Source organism: Aulonocara stuartgranti, assembly GCF_965226115.1.
Source record: "Aulonocara stuartgranti genome assembly, chromosome: 2".
Classification (NCBI taxonomy): Eukaryota; Metazoa; Chordata; class Actinopteri; order Cichliformes; family Cichlidae; genus Aulonocara; species Aulonocara stuartgranti.
In genome coordinates, this window is record NC_138940.1 from 21,721,109 (window position 1) to 21,736,904 (window position 15,796).

General features: G+C 40.4%; 1 protein-coding gene across 11 annotated transcripts in view; it reads left to right on the plus strand.

Moving 5' to 3' along the window:
• LOC309719498 (uncharacterized protein) overlaps positions 1 to 15,796 on the plus strand; it is a 47,893-nt gene that overhangs the window by 8,709 nt on the left and 23,388 nt on the right. For 2 of the 11 annotated variants that reach the window (XM_082555658.1, XM_082555659.1), the window contains exon 1: positions 2,922 to 3,555. The exons of 4 other annotated variants lie outside the window; for them this stretch is intronic. In XM_082555658.1, coding sequence (XP_082411784.1) covers positions 3,521 to 3,555 — 35 coding nt within the window. In that variant the 5' untranslated portion in view covers positions 2,922 to 3,520. Of the gene's footprint in view, positions 1 to 2,921; positions 3,556 to 4,605; positions 4,653 to 9,059; positions 9,147 to 11,216; positions 11,290 to 14,651; positions 14,717 to 15,796 lie in introns of those variants that run through there. 5 more of the 11 variants (XM_082555652.1, XM_082555654.1, XM_082555660.1 and 2 more) reach the window with 5 other exon arrangements.

The following is a 15,796-nucleotide window of genomic DNA, read 5'->3' on the forward strand; positions in this document are numbered from 1 at the left end:
GAAGAAGCCAAACCCTGCTAATTCAAAACACTGAGCCTTGATCTATTAGATGGTATTAAAGATGGATGCAATTTCTGTGACAGGTTTTAGTCGGGAAGTCCGGTTTTAAAGATGACCATTTTTTTTATTATTGCTGTCTTGATAAGAGACTGTGAACCTGCATCCTCACCAGCTAACAATTTGTCCGTCACAGCTAAATGGCAGAGGTGTGGACTCGAGTCACATGACTTGGACTCGAGTCAGACTTGAGTCATTAATTTTATGACTTTAGACTTGACTTGAAAAAATGTTCTAAGACTTGTGACTTGACTTGGACTTTTACACCAATGACTTGGGACTTGAATTGGACTTGAACCGGTTTACTTGAAAAGACTTGATATTTTACCCCAAATATAAAATTTAACATGCATATTATATAGAGATTGAAAATGTGACGTCATTCACGGGTAGAACCGCAAATGATTCTGGGAACTCGTGGCAAGCGGTACTAGCGCACGCAGGCTTTCAATTAAAATCAGTTATACAGCGATAAAAAGAAACACAAAAATGTCAAGAAGCTGTTGTATTATTAACTGCAATAGCCGGTCGCATGACAGCCACGGGAAGCCGACGGGTAAAGAGATCGGTTGTTATCGGATTACGTCGTTGAAGAGAAATTGTTCATGTTTCCGAAGTAACAAAGAGGCGACTGGATTGCAGCCATTCAAAGATCAAATATAACGTCCCAGAACACTCCAGCTCACAGGTTAGTCTGCTCCAAGCATTTACACAAGGTCAGTGTTTTTTAGTAGTTAATACGTCATTTTCATAACATAATTGGTGATATAGGTTACAAGCAAGAACAGAAATTGTTGCGCTATGCTCCTTTATTTATTGTGCATAAATAGTGAATTGTCCTGACACAATATTGCGTTTCGCTTCTGTTATTATGGTACATTGACAAAAACATATACTTTTATTCACAGGATAAAACAGGTTTTTTGTATCACTAATTGCCCAGTACGATTACAGCATACAATATTATTGTCACTGCTACATTTCTGTGATGGGTACCAGAAATTATTTCCACTACTAATTAATTACCATTGAGCTCAAAGGTCCTATTAATAAACGGTTAACGAATGTGTATTTATGACGACAATTTGTGAGACTGGTAAACTTATGATACGTACGATGGTCTTTACTTTCTACACGGTGCATTTCAAGGTCCTGTACCCATCCGTCGGTAAACTGTACCTGGGCTTGTTGCAGTGACCTGAAGTTACTAAACTTCATGAGTGTGTGCACTCACTCCAAGAACCATATGATTATAAATATGCATATAAATATGCTACGATGAGATAGCTGACTTCATCTAACTAGCAAATGTTGTCCAGGCTACGTTGGTGATACAGTTTTTTTTAATGTGTATGATATTTTTGTCATGCGATTTTAAAGCCGGTCCTACAACCGCATCCAAGAATAACATGCGGCTTATCTCAGAAATGTCGGTGAAAATTATTCTTGGAGCTAGGTTTAATTGAGCTGCATTTTAAAGAGGTGCAATTTCACAATTTGTGTATATTTTCTAAGTTCACTATTTTGTCATGTGTTGAGAAAAACACAGATTTAAAAATTACATGGTCTAATATTTACATTTAGCATAACTGCAACATTATTTTTTTCGTTTGTTTTTTTTAAAGACTCGAAAGGACTTGAAATTCAAAGTTTCAGACTTGTGACTTTACTCGGACTTTTACACCAGTGACTTGAGACTCGACTCTGACTTGCCTGACATTACTTGAGACTTGACTTGAGACTTGAGGATAAAGACTTGAGACTTACTTGAGACTTGCAAAACAATGACTTGGTCCCACCTCTGCTAAATGGTAAATGGAAATGTAGCGCTTTTCTACTCTAGTATATTCAAGACGCTTTATACCTCATTTACAACTATTCATAGGAGCACTTTTTTCTGTTCTAAGTGTCTTTATCTAACATTCGCGCACACACTAACTTCAGTATCTTGCCCAAGAAACTTTGGCATGGATCAGGGATCAAACCACCAACCTTCTGATTCGTAGATGCTCTACTTCTTGAGCTAGGGAAGTCTACTTTTCTGAAATGCAAAATGACAAAAAAAATACACAAAATCAACTTAATAGTTTAATTAGTAAAATTGAATGGGTCACCAGGAAAGAGTTTACTGAAATCAAGTTTGAGGGCCAAAGTGTTTTTTGCAACCACCGCTATCATCTGTTGGTGGCTATTAAAAAGAATGCAGGTTAAGGCACTTACTTGTTTTAAATATATTTTTTATTATTTGTGGATATAATTACCAAAAAGAACCAAAACTGTTATAAAAAGGGAGTAAATCGGCCATTTACGAAACCACAGTTTCCATCACTTCCTCTTCAGATTGATTTCTGTTTTTCTTTATCCAGTCCTGGAGCTTGCTGCTTGGAATTTACATGGTGACTAATGAGGTTCAGCGGTGAAGACTAGTAGATTTTCTTACTTTTTTACGAGAACTAGCTGGCTCCAGCTTCATATTGGACAGACAGGACAGTGGCATGTTTGTGCCCAGTTTAAACATTTCTTTAGGTTTGGTCTTAACCGGCTGTATCAATATAACAATTGACAGTGATTTGTAATCATTTGTCTTTAGGGTTAACTATGAAGGCTATATTGGATATAAAGTGTGCTGTTACTGCAAATAACAACACACTTTATACTTTGCTCACTGTCTTTATGGGGAAACATCTGAGGTAATATTAGTAAAAGTAAACATTAACAATAAACCACTTGGCACTCACTGGTTAATTATATCTAAACAGTAGAAAGAGACGGTGAAGGATAAGGTCGTGGGGGGAGTATCTTGTTCACACATGCCTCCTCCCTCCCTCTCTCCTCCCTCTTTATCTTTCCTCCCTCTGTGCTTCAGCAGCATTACCAGTCGTGGTGACTGGGAGGAGAGGAGCAAAGCATGCAGCAGCCAGTCAGTCATTTATAGTTCATTGTTTTCATCACTGCATTGTACCACTCAAAGAATTTGTTCTTCTTTTGTGGGACGTGGTCGTTGGGGGAAGAGACGTTTTCCTCTCTCTCTGGTGAATTGTTCATTTTTAAAGGGCGATTCAGTTTTTCTAACTCTATTTTTGTGCTGCTTGCACGATATTATGATCGTCCCACTTTGGCTGCAGTTGAATGCGAGTCTTGGAGTGGTTTAGACTGGCTAGCTTTGGTGCTTTTCCTGCCAGATTTATGAAAGGAGAGAGGTCAGTATGAAATTTGACTTCAGTGGAACTCAAAAGTGGGAGGAACCTCAGAGGATGGTTTGACTTGGAGGAAGGCGATCTTCTCTTGTGGAGTGGCATCTTTTCTACTGCGAAGAGCGAGAAGTCTTCATTATACAGGGGCAAAGGAAGACAAAAACCTCAAGTTTTTGGGTTTGAGAGCTTTAAATTCATAGACCAGAAGAAACTGGGCATCATCGGGAAAACGCACAAATCACGTTTTGGCTTCATCTCATCGTTATACCATGGCAGGGATGTACGGATGCTTTAAGGGTCGCAAGTAAGTTTCAGTTGTAAAATATTACCTGAAGATTGCAACACCTTGTTCTTGCATCACACGAGGAAAGAAAAAAAAACAAAAAACTGGATTGCTCACAGATATTGCTTCATCAAACTGCTCACTCAGGTCATCAACACAGTCTCTGCAAACCTGTGTCACAGGATATGGGTGGTGTCGGCCCTTTTCACGGGATTTGTCATTTTCAGTGTAAAACTCTATCATAATGCAGACCGCTGACTGCTGCTAGTACCACAAAATGTGTTTTCTTTGTTGCGCTCCACTCATTTTTTGCTTTCCACGGTATGACTACAAGTGCATGCAGCAAGAAAAATAAAAACTCTTAGAGTGCACTGACCTGCATTTGTATCCTGCACACCGTCTTTTAATGCAGTGGTCAAATCAGTCTGTATTCTTTTTGTCACCACAGTTAGTGACTCGCTTGGGAACAAACGGTCAACTGAGTAACTCGCAAGACGGGTTTTGACTGGAAGTCAGTGATTAGTCCGTAAATCTGAGTCAAACTCGCTTTTGTCATGTGTGCTGTAAACTACAATCAGGTGGATGAGCATGATTTCCTGTATGTTTTCCTGGAACAGGATCAGTTCATGTTGTTGCTCATTAAGGTTTGATGCTGCATAGCTGTGGCCGTGTTAAGAGTTTTTTCCTCATTTAAATTTGGATGCATGTTTCTGTTCTTGCTGATTGAAGTCCTCTGTGATTTTAATGCTTTGAATTGGCTAAATATAGGACACTGGGCTTGGCAGTGTGATTGGACCACAGAGGCTCAGCATAATGAGTGCCTTTAGCTTTTTGACTACAGTAAAGTGTCTTTTTTTGTAACAGAGCTGTGTAGATGTGGTGCTGGTTACACTGATACCCCCTTCAACTTTCTTTGTCTTTGTCCTCCCAGCCTCATGACAGTTGAACAGTGAAAGCTTTTACAGCCGCCTGAGTGGAGCTTGAACAAATAGTGTGTGTGTGTGTGTGTGTGTGTGTGTGTGTCACACACATACAACACTGAGCAAAAATCTTGAGTCTCTCCTCTTTTCTTGTTTTGCCAGGAAAATGGGAAATGAGTGCATCCAGCTTGATGAAAGGTGTGTAAACATCAGAGGTGGCAAAAGCATCCTGTAATTAAGTAGAAGTACAGATTCAACTTCATGTAAAAGTAAAAAGCACAGGCTCTGAAACGTACTCAAAGAAAGTAAAGGTAGCTCCTCGAAGAACGTTTCTACCTCTTATTTTTATGAAAAGCAAACTGAACCTTGGGCTATATTAAATTATTAAATAAAATAAGTAGATGGGAAACTAACTTTATTTCAGTCTAAATTGTCACTCAGGTAAGTAGAACATGAGCAGGGAGAAAGAAGGGAAACGGAACAAAAAGCTCTATTTTCTGTTGTCTCCATTGTAGAGGGTGACTTTGCCTCTCAACATGAAAATGTGTAGGGAAGAGTTTACAGTGGATTCAGCAGGTGGAGGAACCCTAAAATCAATTGTACTGGCTCAGTATGGGGAGCCATTAGATTCTCATGTACAGGCTGTGGTCAGCTGACCTGCTGCTACTGCTGCGCTGAGTTTTACTTATCTTTGTGTCAAAAGCTGTTTCATGAGTTGTCCTGGCTGATTTCCATCTGATTTCCACCCTCTACACCAGAGGCGTCAAACTCCAGGCCTCGAGGGCAGGAGTCCTGCAGGTTTTAGATCTCACCCTGGGTCAACACACCTGGATCAAATGATTAGTTCATTACCAGGCCTCTGGAGAACTGCAAGACATTTTGAGGAGCTCATTTAGCCATTTGAATCAGCTGTGCCCTTGAGGCCTGGAGTTCCCACCCCTGTTCTAGATGGGTTCATATGAAGGTGGAATTCAGTAAATGAATCTAAGGATCATCAGTTTAACTTCAAATTCATCTCTGCAACCCTTTTATGTAACCTAACTCTGACCATCAGCACTACAGCCTCTGTGCATCACTCACATGCTTTAAATCCATCACAGTACAGCAAAGTAACCTGTTTATCCTGTACTAAACAGTGTTTTCATGCAAACTTCAAATAACACAGTCTACCTCAGTTTGTTTTTTAGCAGGTAAAAACTGGTCAGAAAAATGACTACTCAAGTGAAGTAAAGTAACGAAGTAGGAATACTTTGTTACTTCCCGCCTCGGGTAAACTACATGTAACAACAGTCTAAAAGGCAAAAACAGTGTTTGTGCAATTTTAACAAGCTTGCCGATATTTAGTCTGGGTACCTTTTTTTTTATTCTTCAACAACCTGAACTCTCTTAGGCAAAGTTTCTTGTTATTTCTTTAAGTAGTCTTTGAAAATAGTTCTCCAGGCTTCTTGAAGGACATTTAAAGCTCTTCTTTGGATGTTTCTGCCTTTTTGTTCTGTTCTTTGCTAACATGATGCCACGCTGCTTCAATAATGTTGAGGTCTGGGCTCTGGGGAGAAGCTTTTTGCTGTCAGGTATGCTTTTACTCCCTTGGCCGTGTGTTTGGAGTTCTTGTCATTTTGAAAACTGAAACAGTTGCCAATCAGACACTTTCTAGGTTGTATTACAGGATGATTAAATATTTTCTGTTTATAATCCCATCAATATCGCCACCACTGGCTGAACCACCAAACCATGACAGAGGCTCTATTGTGTTGTACAGATGACTGTAGATACTCACTTTGTCTCTCTTCTGACCTCCTTCATCCATATTGATGAATTTGTAGCTTTTCTTAAAGATCACTTACAACTTAGAAATGGGGAAAAATGAGAAAAGACTTTTGTACTATATTTTATTCAAGTGCATTTTGGCAGAATGCACTAAATTAAGGCTGAGCCTGCATTTAAATTGAAGTCATGAGATTATTATTTCAGTCAGGGCAAATTGAAGCATTTGGTATTTAAGTGGCTACAACAGCATTATAGTTGGAGTACTATTGGATGCCCTGTATATTTTAAACCTTTTAAATGTTTCCGACTTCTATGGGCTTTCAGCTCCCCCGCTGACCCCAGTAGGCACCCCCGTCCTTTGGCACCCACCAAGGCAAGGGAGCCCAGGCCCATCCAGACCGGGGCCTACGGCAGCAGGACCGCCCAGCCCCCACAGGACCTGGGGCAGCCCACCTGACCCCACTGCAGAGGAAACTTTACCCTAACATTCAATCATCTCCCAGACTGCACAAGACAGTAGACACCCAGGTTAAGTTTATTCTCCACCTCTCCTGTGACTCTCTCCCACCTGCAGAGTGGACTCCTGCAAGGATGGAACAAACTCCCTGTCAGTTGAAGAGCCCCCTAGTTAGGCCGATGCACCAGGGCTGAGCCCCTGTGCCCCCACCCGCCCACAACCTCGGCGACACACCAACAAGGACCTAAGCCCCCAAGGCCCAGCCAGAGCCCTAGCACGGAGGCGAAGCACCCTGTCTGTCAAACCAGAAACCTTTTTGTGGCTAATATATCTCTGCGGTTAGTAAGTGAAGCAAAGCTAATGTTTAAATCTCCCTAACCCAGATAGTTTTTTGTTTAAATCTGATGTCATTTTCCAGTTTGGCTCAGCAGTAGAGTAGAACTCCACAATAAAAGTATCAAAGCTGATGATAAGGTATATTCTCATTTTCCCACCAGTCCCCACTGGGATTTTCTGGTCCAAGACTGATTATGCAACTACTGCAGGTTGAGTTTGTATAGAAGAAATGGTGATGCAGCTGGAAATGAATGTAGACTGTGTAGAGTGACTGAAAGTGTTTGGTCAGTTGCTGTCTTGAGTCCATGTAAGGCTTGTTGCTAAGAGCACTGACAGATGAGGAAAGGAGATGGAGGAGAGAATGTGGCAAAGAAAACAAGAGCCGGATGTTGACAGGAACCTCCAAATGCAAAGGAGTGATTTCTCAATTTGAACCAAACCTCAGGGTGAAAAACATTTTGCAGTTTGTTGTTTAAAAGTTTTTTGGTTTTTTTGTTTTTTTTTAAAGTCTGAACCACTCAAACTCCAAGTTACATAAAATCAATATCCCTACATTTTATGCACCAGCCTTTAATTTGGTAACTTTCAGAGTTATGAAGTGACCTGGATGTGATCGCAGGTCCAGTTTATTTATTTTTTTTACAAAGACTTGTGTTGCAGTTGTGGCAGTAGCAAAGCAGGGACGAGCATATATGTTCTGTAGCAATAAATAACTGATCAACATTCAGCTGCCTTTTAGTGCCTGGTGAATGGATTCAAACACCAATGTCTTGTCACCAGTGTTTATTTTCTGCTTGATCACTTTGTTTCAGATGAATGCAATTTTGGAATAAAAAGCTAAGCTGTCTTCTGACTTATCTGGGACTCTGAATTGCTTTGCAACAAGCAGTGTCTTGTTTTATTTCAGTCATTTCAAATGAAACCACATTTTGTAACTGCCACGTCATACTTCATCTGCACTGTCTCCCAGTAGCTTATTTTTCAGGCTCTATGTTTACATAAACTGAAGGCTTGGGAATATCAGACATTATGTTGGTGCTCCTCTGTGATATGAGCACGCAGAGCAGTGCAGCATCATATTGAGTGTTAAAGGTCATTGTAGTTCGACGGCTTCTTATAATGCTTGATGGGATTAAATCGTGACTACTTGAATACTAAATGCATTGCTGGGAATTTCAAGGTTTGTGTTTGGGGGCAGATAAAGTTAGACAGACTGTTTTCATTATCTTTAATAGGGTTTCCCACTGACAACCAACCAACAGCAATATTTTTTATTTTATTTTTTTTTGTCTATTTTGTGCTGGAGACCAGTCAAGATACTATTTAAAGCTGTTATTTTCTTAGTAGCTGACAGGCTAATACACGGCGATATCAGCGTGTTAGCACTGGCTAGCTAATGTGGCATGGATTTCCAGTATTAAACAGCACTGAGACCATATGCATAGAGGTGTTGCAGTATACTGGTTTTGAACTTGATGAATAGTAAATGGTACACCGCTATGGTTAAAGGCATGGTTATTGTGGCTCTCTTCCCATTCACTGAGATGCTACTGAAAGCAATCTGTATGTTTAATGGCTAATGGATTCATTATACAGTAGCTGCATCTATTTCTAGAATCACTTTTCACAACAGTCCTGCCAAGTCACTCGGCAGGTGCAGTTGGGCTGGAGACGGATAAACTCTTGAGCAATTTATTTTAATCAAGTTTGTTGAATTTTGCTTTGCTACTTTTCACAGCATGCCGAGCATTTGCGCTAATGCTAGCTTCTTCATAAAAAATGTAGGTACGTTGTTCAGTTTTGAGCTTGACTTTAATGAGTACTGAATAACTCTGACATTTTTTTCTCAATGGTTTTCTTAAACTTGTTTTAACATCTGTCGCCCAACACCTTTAAACCAGAAATTGTTTTGCATTGCAAGGGTAGGTCACAGCCACATTCTTTGGAGTTCAGGAGTAAAAATTCATGACTAATTTCCTTCTCGGTCACCTTCTCCTGCTGATCGCGCAGGCGTGGACTGGCTGAATGGGTCAAGAGGAAATACCAAAGTTTTAAAGGCCATGTTCCCAGTTAGGTATGCGCAGCTAGACAAGAGACTGGGAATCGCACAAAGATGGAGAAAGGAAGGGATGGTGAGATAATGAGACGAGAGGTAAAAAGAATGAGGAGAAAGGAGGGGTAATGCATTGATGATGTGGAGCTGTGTTATCTGGATGCATTCTTTATACATTTTTCATGTCCTTTTATGGCCCTTTGGCTCGCATTGAGCGCCTTCGTGTAACAGAGATGGGTTAGACAATAACAAAAGTCATGTAAAAGCTCTTTAACATCTGGGAAGAGAGCAGTGGGAGAATGGAAGATGTTTATCCTACGAGGACGTTGCCTTTTTTCCATGCTGTTCCCCTATTAATCTTTTATTAAATAATGCAGACAAAGGCATGTGACAAGATGGCAGATCAAACCAGACTGTACCCTGTGCAGTGTGGGATGGGGCATCAGACCCAGGAAGAACTACTGCTTTATCTATCCCGTAAAGATATTAAAGTCTGAGCAGCACAAACACACCAGGCCTTCAGACACTTAATAAATTTAGTCCTTTCTGATAAATGAGAGTCCTTTAAGATAAATGAGAAAACTCTAGAATTGTAGAACCTGTAGACAGTAAGGTTATTGTAAGCATAAAGACTAGACTGACAAACATGACTTCATGTGGTCCCTGCCAAAAGACAAGATACAGCATGTTTCCTGAGCTTTAGAGGTGCTGCCAGGCTCATTTTCTAACCTTTTTTGTAGCGGTTCATCCATCTTTGCAGTCTTCATACTAAGCTGAGCTATCGTGTGTTGGCTGTTGCTTCGTGTTTACTGTGCAGATATAAACATTCACTCAGTTCAATGAGCAGAGTGGCTGGGCCTTTGCTTTAGCACTTCCGTTTAAGTATTTAGATTAATTGCTGTTGTAAGCAGTGGACTTGACTTCGGTTTTGCTCCACAAGACTTTTGCATTAGGCTAAACATCATAATTTGCGTTTCATTTTCTATTTTGTTTCAGTTGCATTGTCTTCTACAAGTCATTGTCCTCAGTGAAAACACTTGCATTGTTGAAACTGGTTCTGCTCAGTGACGAGTGTATAGAGCTCAATGACAAAGCTTTGTGAGTACAGAGTTCTGTGTAAAACGACGTATTTTCTCCACAATGCTGGAACCCTCTCCAGCTGTTTCCAATAAAAGAACATTGTTTACTACAGTCTCTATAATTTGACATCATCATTAGTTTTCATCTAAAGCAAAATGCTATGATTCTTCTTGCATGTGCACAGAAGAGGAAAAATAAAGGAAAAGGCAGATTTAGCCACAGGCATTAGCCTGATTTAAACCTCAGATATTATAATTCTCCACAGTGAGTATGTGCATGTCTGTCTAAACCACGTCAACACGATTACAGGTCATTATAACGCCGTGCTGATGACAGCCATGACCATTGCCATGGACCATTTATCTCTTTAGAAGCTGCAAGGACTCAAAAATGAACTGACTAGATTTTGGTGGTCAAAGGTCAAGATCACCATGACCTCAAGAAAACCACATTTTTAGCTGTAGGTTTAGGATAAAATGAGCATAACATGATTAAGTGAAAACATCAGAAAGGTCAAAGGTCAAGTCAGGACAGACAGGGATGTAATATGCATCTTGTTGGTTAGCGTATAACCACAAGGCAGTAATTCTAGTTTTAAAAAAGCAGTAAATGTACACCACCACAGATTGCATGCTTTATTTTGTGCAAACACAGTGAAGTTCCCATGCTGCTTCTATCTGTGTATACAACATGGCAGTCTGCAACTTATCTGCGCAGAGCGCTTCATCCACTCGGCCAAGTTTATCATTTCAGCTGCCTGGAAAAGAAAAAATTCCTTCTCTTCCCTCGCTGTTCTGCCTTGATTCATTCCTGCATCTGTCTTTTTTTTTTTTTTTTTTTTTTTTTTCTCTTTGTGGAAATTGAAGGCTTTCGGCTCGTCACAGACCCACTAACATCTTATTCCCTCGGCCAGCTTCCTCCACTCAAGCCTTTCATGTTCTCCTAAGGCTCGCTTTGTGTCTCATACAGTATAGGGAATGTCGTTTTTTAGATTTGCTGGCTAAGCACCTAAAAATAGCTTTTTTTTTTTTTTTTTTTTTTTTGCTTTTTTCTTTTTTTTTCTCTTTAGCTTTTCGTGACGGATTCCACGCTGTGTTGGGTCGGTGGTGATCCTGCTCAAGAAGAAAGAAGAAGAAGAAAGTGTGTACATTATTGTACTTTATTGAGCCCCGTGGGGAAATTGCTCTCTGCATTTAACCCATTCACTCAGTGAAGCAGTGGGCAGCCATTGGGCGCCCGGGGAGCAGTGTGTAGGGATGGTACCTTGCTCAGGGGTACCTCAGGGTAGCTGTTAAGGGGAATCGAACCCCCGACCTTCCGATCATGGGGCAACCACTCTACCTACTGAGCTATCCCCGCCATCAAGTCAGAAGCCTGAATATCGTGCTAAGAATCAATCACAGATATTGAAACTTGCTCCGAAAATCACTGCAATCATTTTGAGTCGTCTCTTTATCAATTTGAATTGTTATTTAAGAGTTGGTCTATATTGCCTTCCTTAAAAAATAAATAAAAGGAATTCAGAAATGCTGAATTCAGGAGGAAATACCAGCCCTCTGGTGATGCTCTGTGAATGAACGCGTCTACTTCAGGGGCTGGAATGTAAGGCAGAAAACAAATTTTCATTCATAGACACTGTTAACTCATTCAGCTCTAACAGCCGCCGCGTGACTCTGGTTTAGCTCTGCTTTTGCTACGTACAGCCGCACAGCTAAGGGGGTTGTTCTGTTTGAGGCTAATGGAAGTCCCTGCTTTAAGTCTGTGGAGACAGACCATTACAAGAGTCCCTCGAACAGACACAGTTGCAATGACAGAAGCCTGGTTTCAGTAGTGTTTAGCTTTGAAACGCTACACTTTGCTAAGCTTCTAGGCTCCGTCCCTTCACTATGCAGAGCCTAATTGCTGTTTGTAATGTAATCAGGCTGATATTCGCCAGTTTAACTGCTGATTCACAACAACTGGGCCCAGAGCAGGGTGGATTTGTTTTATGTAAGACCTACAGCAACTTACAGATTAGATTAGTCCTTTCAGATAAATGAGAGGCTGTAACACAGACAAACAACTTCGGAATCATGAGTGGGTTATTAATCACATCAGAAGCTTATTTTCTGAGTCAGTACCATTGAATGTCATTGTTGACAGTAGCCAATTAGTCAGTGCCATAAGCCTGTAGTGTAATGAGTCTCGTAACACTGGATCCATTGAGAGATTAAAGCTGGGCGATATTGGATTTGCGTTACGTCAGAAGGACAGAAGCCACATGGACAACACCCGGCTGGAGTCATCGGAGCTTACTGTTGAACTCTGTGGGCACCGCTCTCCACAGTTATCTATATTTGGTTACTTCTGTATAGCTTACAGTGACACTATGGTCTCCACACAGCTCCTAGATGAAGTGTTTTTGCTGTGTAATCTGGGCTCTGTTCAATCCCGTTGTCATAGCTGAATTTGGTCAGGGTTCGTCCACACCAGCAGTTTACAGTATGGCTTTAAAGTATTCTTTTGTGTGTTTTTAGAAACAATCTAATGACAGACAAATGTGGACATGCTTACTGTGTGCGTGCTCACTCTACGTGGGTGCTAATAAGGTTATTTCAGGTGTCTAATAAAGGCAAACTCCCTGCTGGTCTGAATACCTCTTCGTGCTAATCCATTGTTATGTAATAAGGTACACACACACACACACACACACACACAGTCCTTGTCAACCATCCATAGAGTCATGCACTTCCAAATAAAGCTAATTATATATTTGAGAGTGTTTGCACTGCATGAAAGTCAGGCTGCTGAAGGATAAGTATGAAACAAGAATAAGTTAATGAACAGCTGACAGAAGATTCTCATGAAGCAGTGCAACCTTGGGGGGAAAAAAGCCCGTAACATCTAACTAATCTGAAAAGAAACAAAGCCTGAAATACGGTAAACCAAAAGTAGCAATTAAGGCTTTATGATGGCTCCTGTGGCATTGCTGGGTAAATATTGCTGTGAAATATAAGTTTTGTGTTCTGAGATTACACTCTGCTTATACTCATAACAGTATTTATGCCCTCTTTAGTATAAAAGCTACACAGTTACCACCTCCAGCACGGCCCACTTCTTCCAAATAAGCACCTGCCTAACAGTCCAGCATTACCCCGTCGCTACAGCCTGTTTATCTTTTGCTCTACATGTCCCTGCTACGAGCCCGCTTGTTCCTCTCTGCGTGCACAGGAGTTTTGATGCTCTCCTGGCATCTGAGAAAGACCCAGCGGAGCACTCACATTTTTGTTGTTATGCCAAAATCTTTAGCGTTAGCATGCCATGTGGCTAATGTGGCTAACATGACCGTTAGCTTCCAGAGCTAACTGTTCTAATCTAGTCAGAAATTCTGGAAATGTTAACACGGACTTTGACAGCAATAAACAAGGACAGGACCTAGATTGTTTTTTAAATAAATGGTCAGTTTAAAAATGGTAACTGTGTTTGCTGTTAAAACTTTAGCAGGAGTTTTTCTTTGTTTGGTTGGTTTTTTGTTTTTGAATATTTTTTTCCACTTATATTACTGGAGGAACCTCCAGTCACTATCCTTTTCCCTTCCTTATTTTCCAGTAGGATATCCATGGCAACACAAGAAAAGCCACAGCACTCTTTGTTAAAAGGAGAGTGGGCAGAAGCAGCTCTTTTCATTTAAATCAGTGTACAGTGAAACAGCCTGTTGTGGAGAAAGAATCTTGATGGACATGTGAAGCCTGCATTATTGTTTTTTTGTTTGTTTTTTTAGGTGTATGGTGTGTATTAAGAAGTACTGGGTTATATTCTGAATCCACTGGTTGAAGCCCCAGAGATGATCTTAGCTGCACCATTGCCACCTCGGCTCTGTGTGCCACAGACTTGGCTTCAAAGTGAAATGCCATAAGTAAGTTACAATCATGTGGTTTTACTACAAACACAAAGCTGACCCCAACAACTCTTTAACATAGACTGAAAAAAGTCCTTCATCGTAAACTCAAATTAAGGTTACATAAAGAACACAGGCAAGCTTCAGTGCAGACATAGTAGCCATGGAAAAAGTCCTGTTTGTTCTGAATATGGTTGGATAAAAAGTTTTTGCATTAAGGTCGTGATCTCCTAGATTATCTGTTTAAAATTTAAGGCCCTTTGTTTATTTACTAAAATGTCTCTGTGAGGGAAAACTTTGTCCAGGGTCTTCTTACCATCTTTGGTTGCAAGTCTCAGTGTTTTGTTTCCACTGCGAAGCCTCTGTGTTTACTGTAAGTCTGTTTTCCCTTTTGTCTCTCTCTTCGTCCCAATATTCTTGTGTTTATCTAACAGACTCATCTTTCCTTTCATGCTGTTCTTTCCCACAGCCCCTTTCTCTGACCCCGTCCCCTCCCGCTTTCTTGTGTTTGTCCCTTCCTCTGGTTTTCTCGCTCTTTTCTCTCACTCCCTCTCGCTTTTTGTGTTCGTCTCATCTGCACTTTTCATTGAGTTTGCAAATCCATCCTTCTGTCTCGCCTGCCTTCGTCTATCTGTATTTCTAATGAAGCGGAGGATGTCACCATGGGGATCCGGCTTTGGAAATGGGCACAGGTCAGTCACTGTGACTCCTGACCATCTGATCTTCATCCTAACACATCTGCGTCACTGTAAAAGAGTTTTTGTTTTTTTTACTTTGTTGGATCCGTCCCTTGGAGGTTCAGGATTTAAGCTCTGTTGCTCATTCTTTAAAATGAAAGTTGAGCTTTAACATATCAGGATTTATTATTTTTGGCAGATACTTTCTTTTTTTTTTTTACTCTCCTGCCAGGAATTCAAAGATCCTATATAAATTTCTATGTTTTAAGTACACAGACTGTATAAAAAAGATGGCTTCCGCCACCATGACGTCATTCACTGGTTAAGAATGTCCTGTCATGAAGCCCTGAGCTGAGTGTTTTTGACTACACTCTGCTCAGGAGGATACAATACGTGCATTCATAAGAACGCATTCATTAAATATTCATGATGGTACTGTCTTTTGCAGAAAACAATGCTAGCTTTTTCTATGCTAACTACATGGTGGCTTCAGTTCTATTAAATGCTTAATACCCAGACATGAGAGCAGCAGTTTGGACCCCATAATTTAATTCTTAAACATCAATACTTTGGCCCTCACCTGTAAACATTGATGTTATTTCTTACCTCTACCTGGTATTGATTTCATTCATATCACAACACTGTATGAGTGTCTATGCTCATTTCTGCTCGTGTAGCTGCTTTCTAGATACGCTTGAGTCTATGTAAGTGTGTATGCAGTTAACTCATGGTTGTACTGTGATCACCTGATAACAGCATTGGCATATACCAGTTTGTAACCATGGCATTTAAATAAAATACTTCAAGTATAAAAAATAATGTATATAGCAAAACAATACAACCACCGTGTGTTTAATACAAATCGGTGAGGTTCAGTCGGTTGTGGCTTTGAAATAAATTCTGATAAGAGAAGGTGTTAGACTACAGAGTCTGTACAGGATGATGATGATGATGATGATTCACACGACTTTAACAAACCAATAATAGCTTATGATTATATAATAGTAATACTGGTGAAAGGCCCTCAGTACGTCAATAGACCCTCTGGAATGTTCTCTGTTTCTTTAACACACAGCTCACTGTAAACACAGTTGA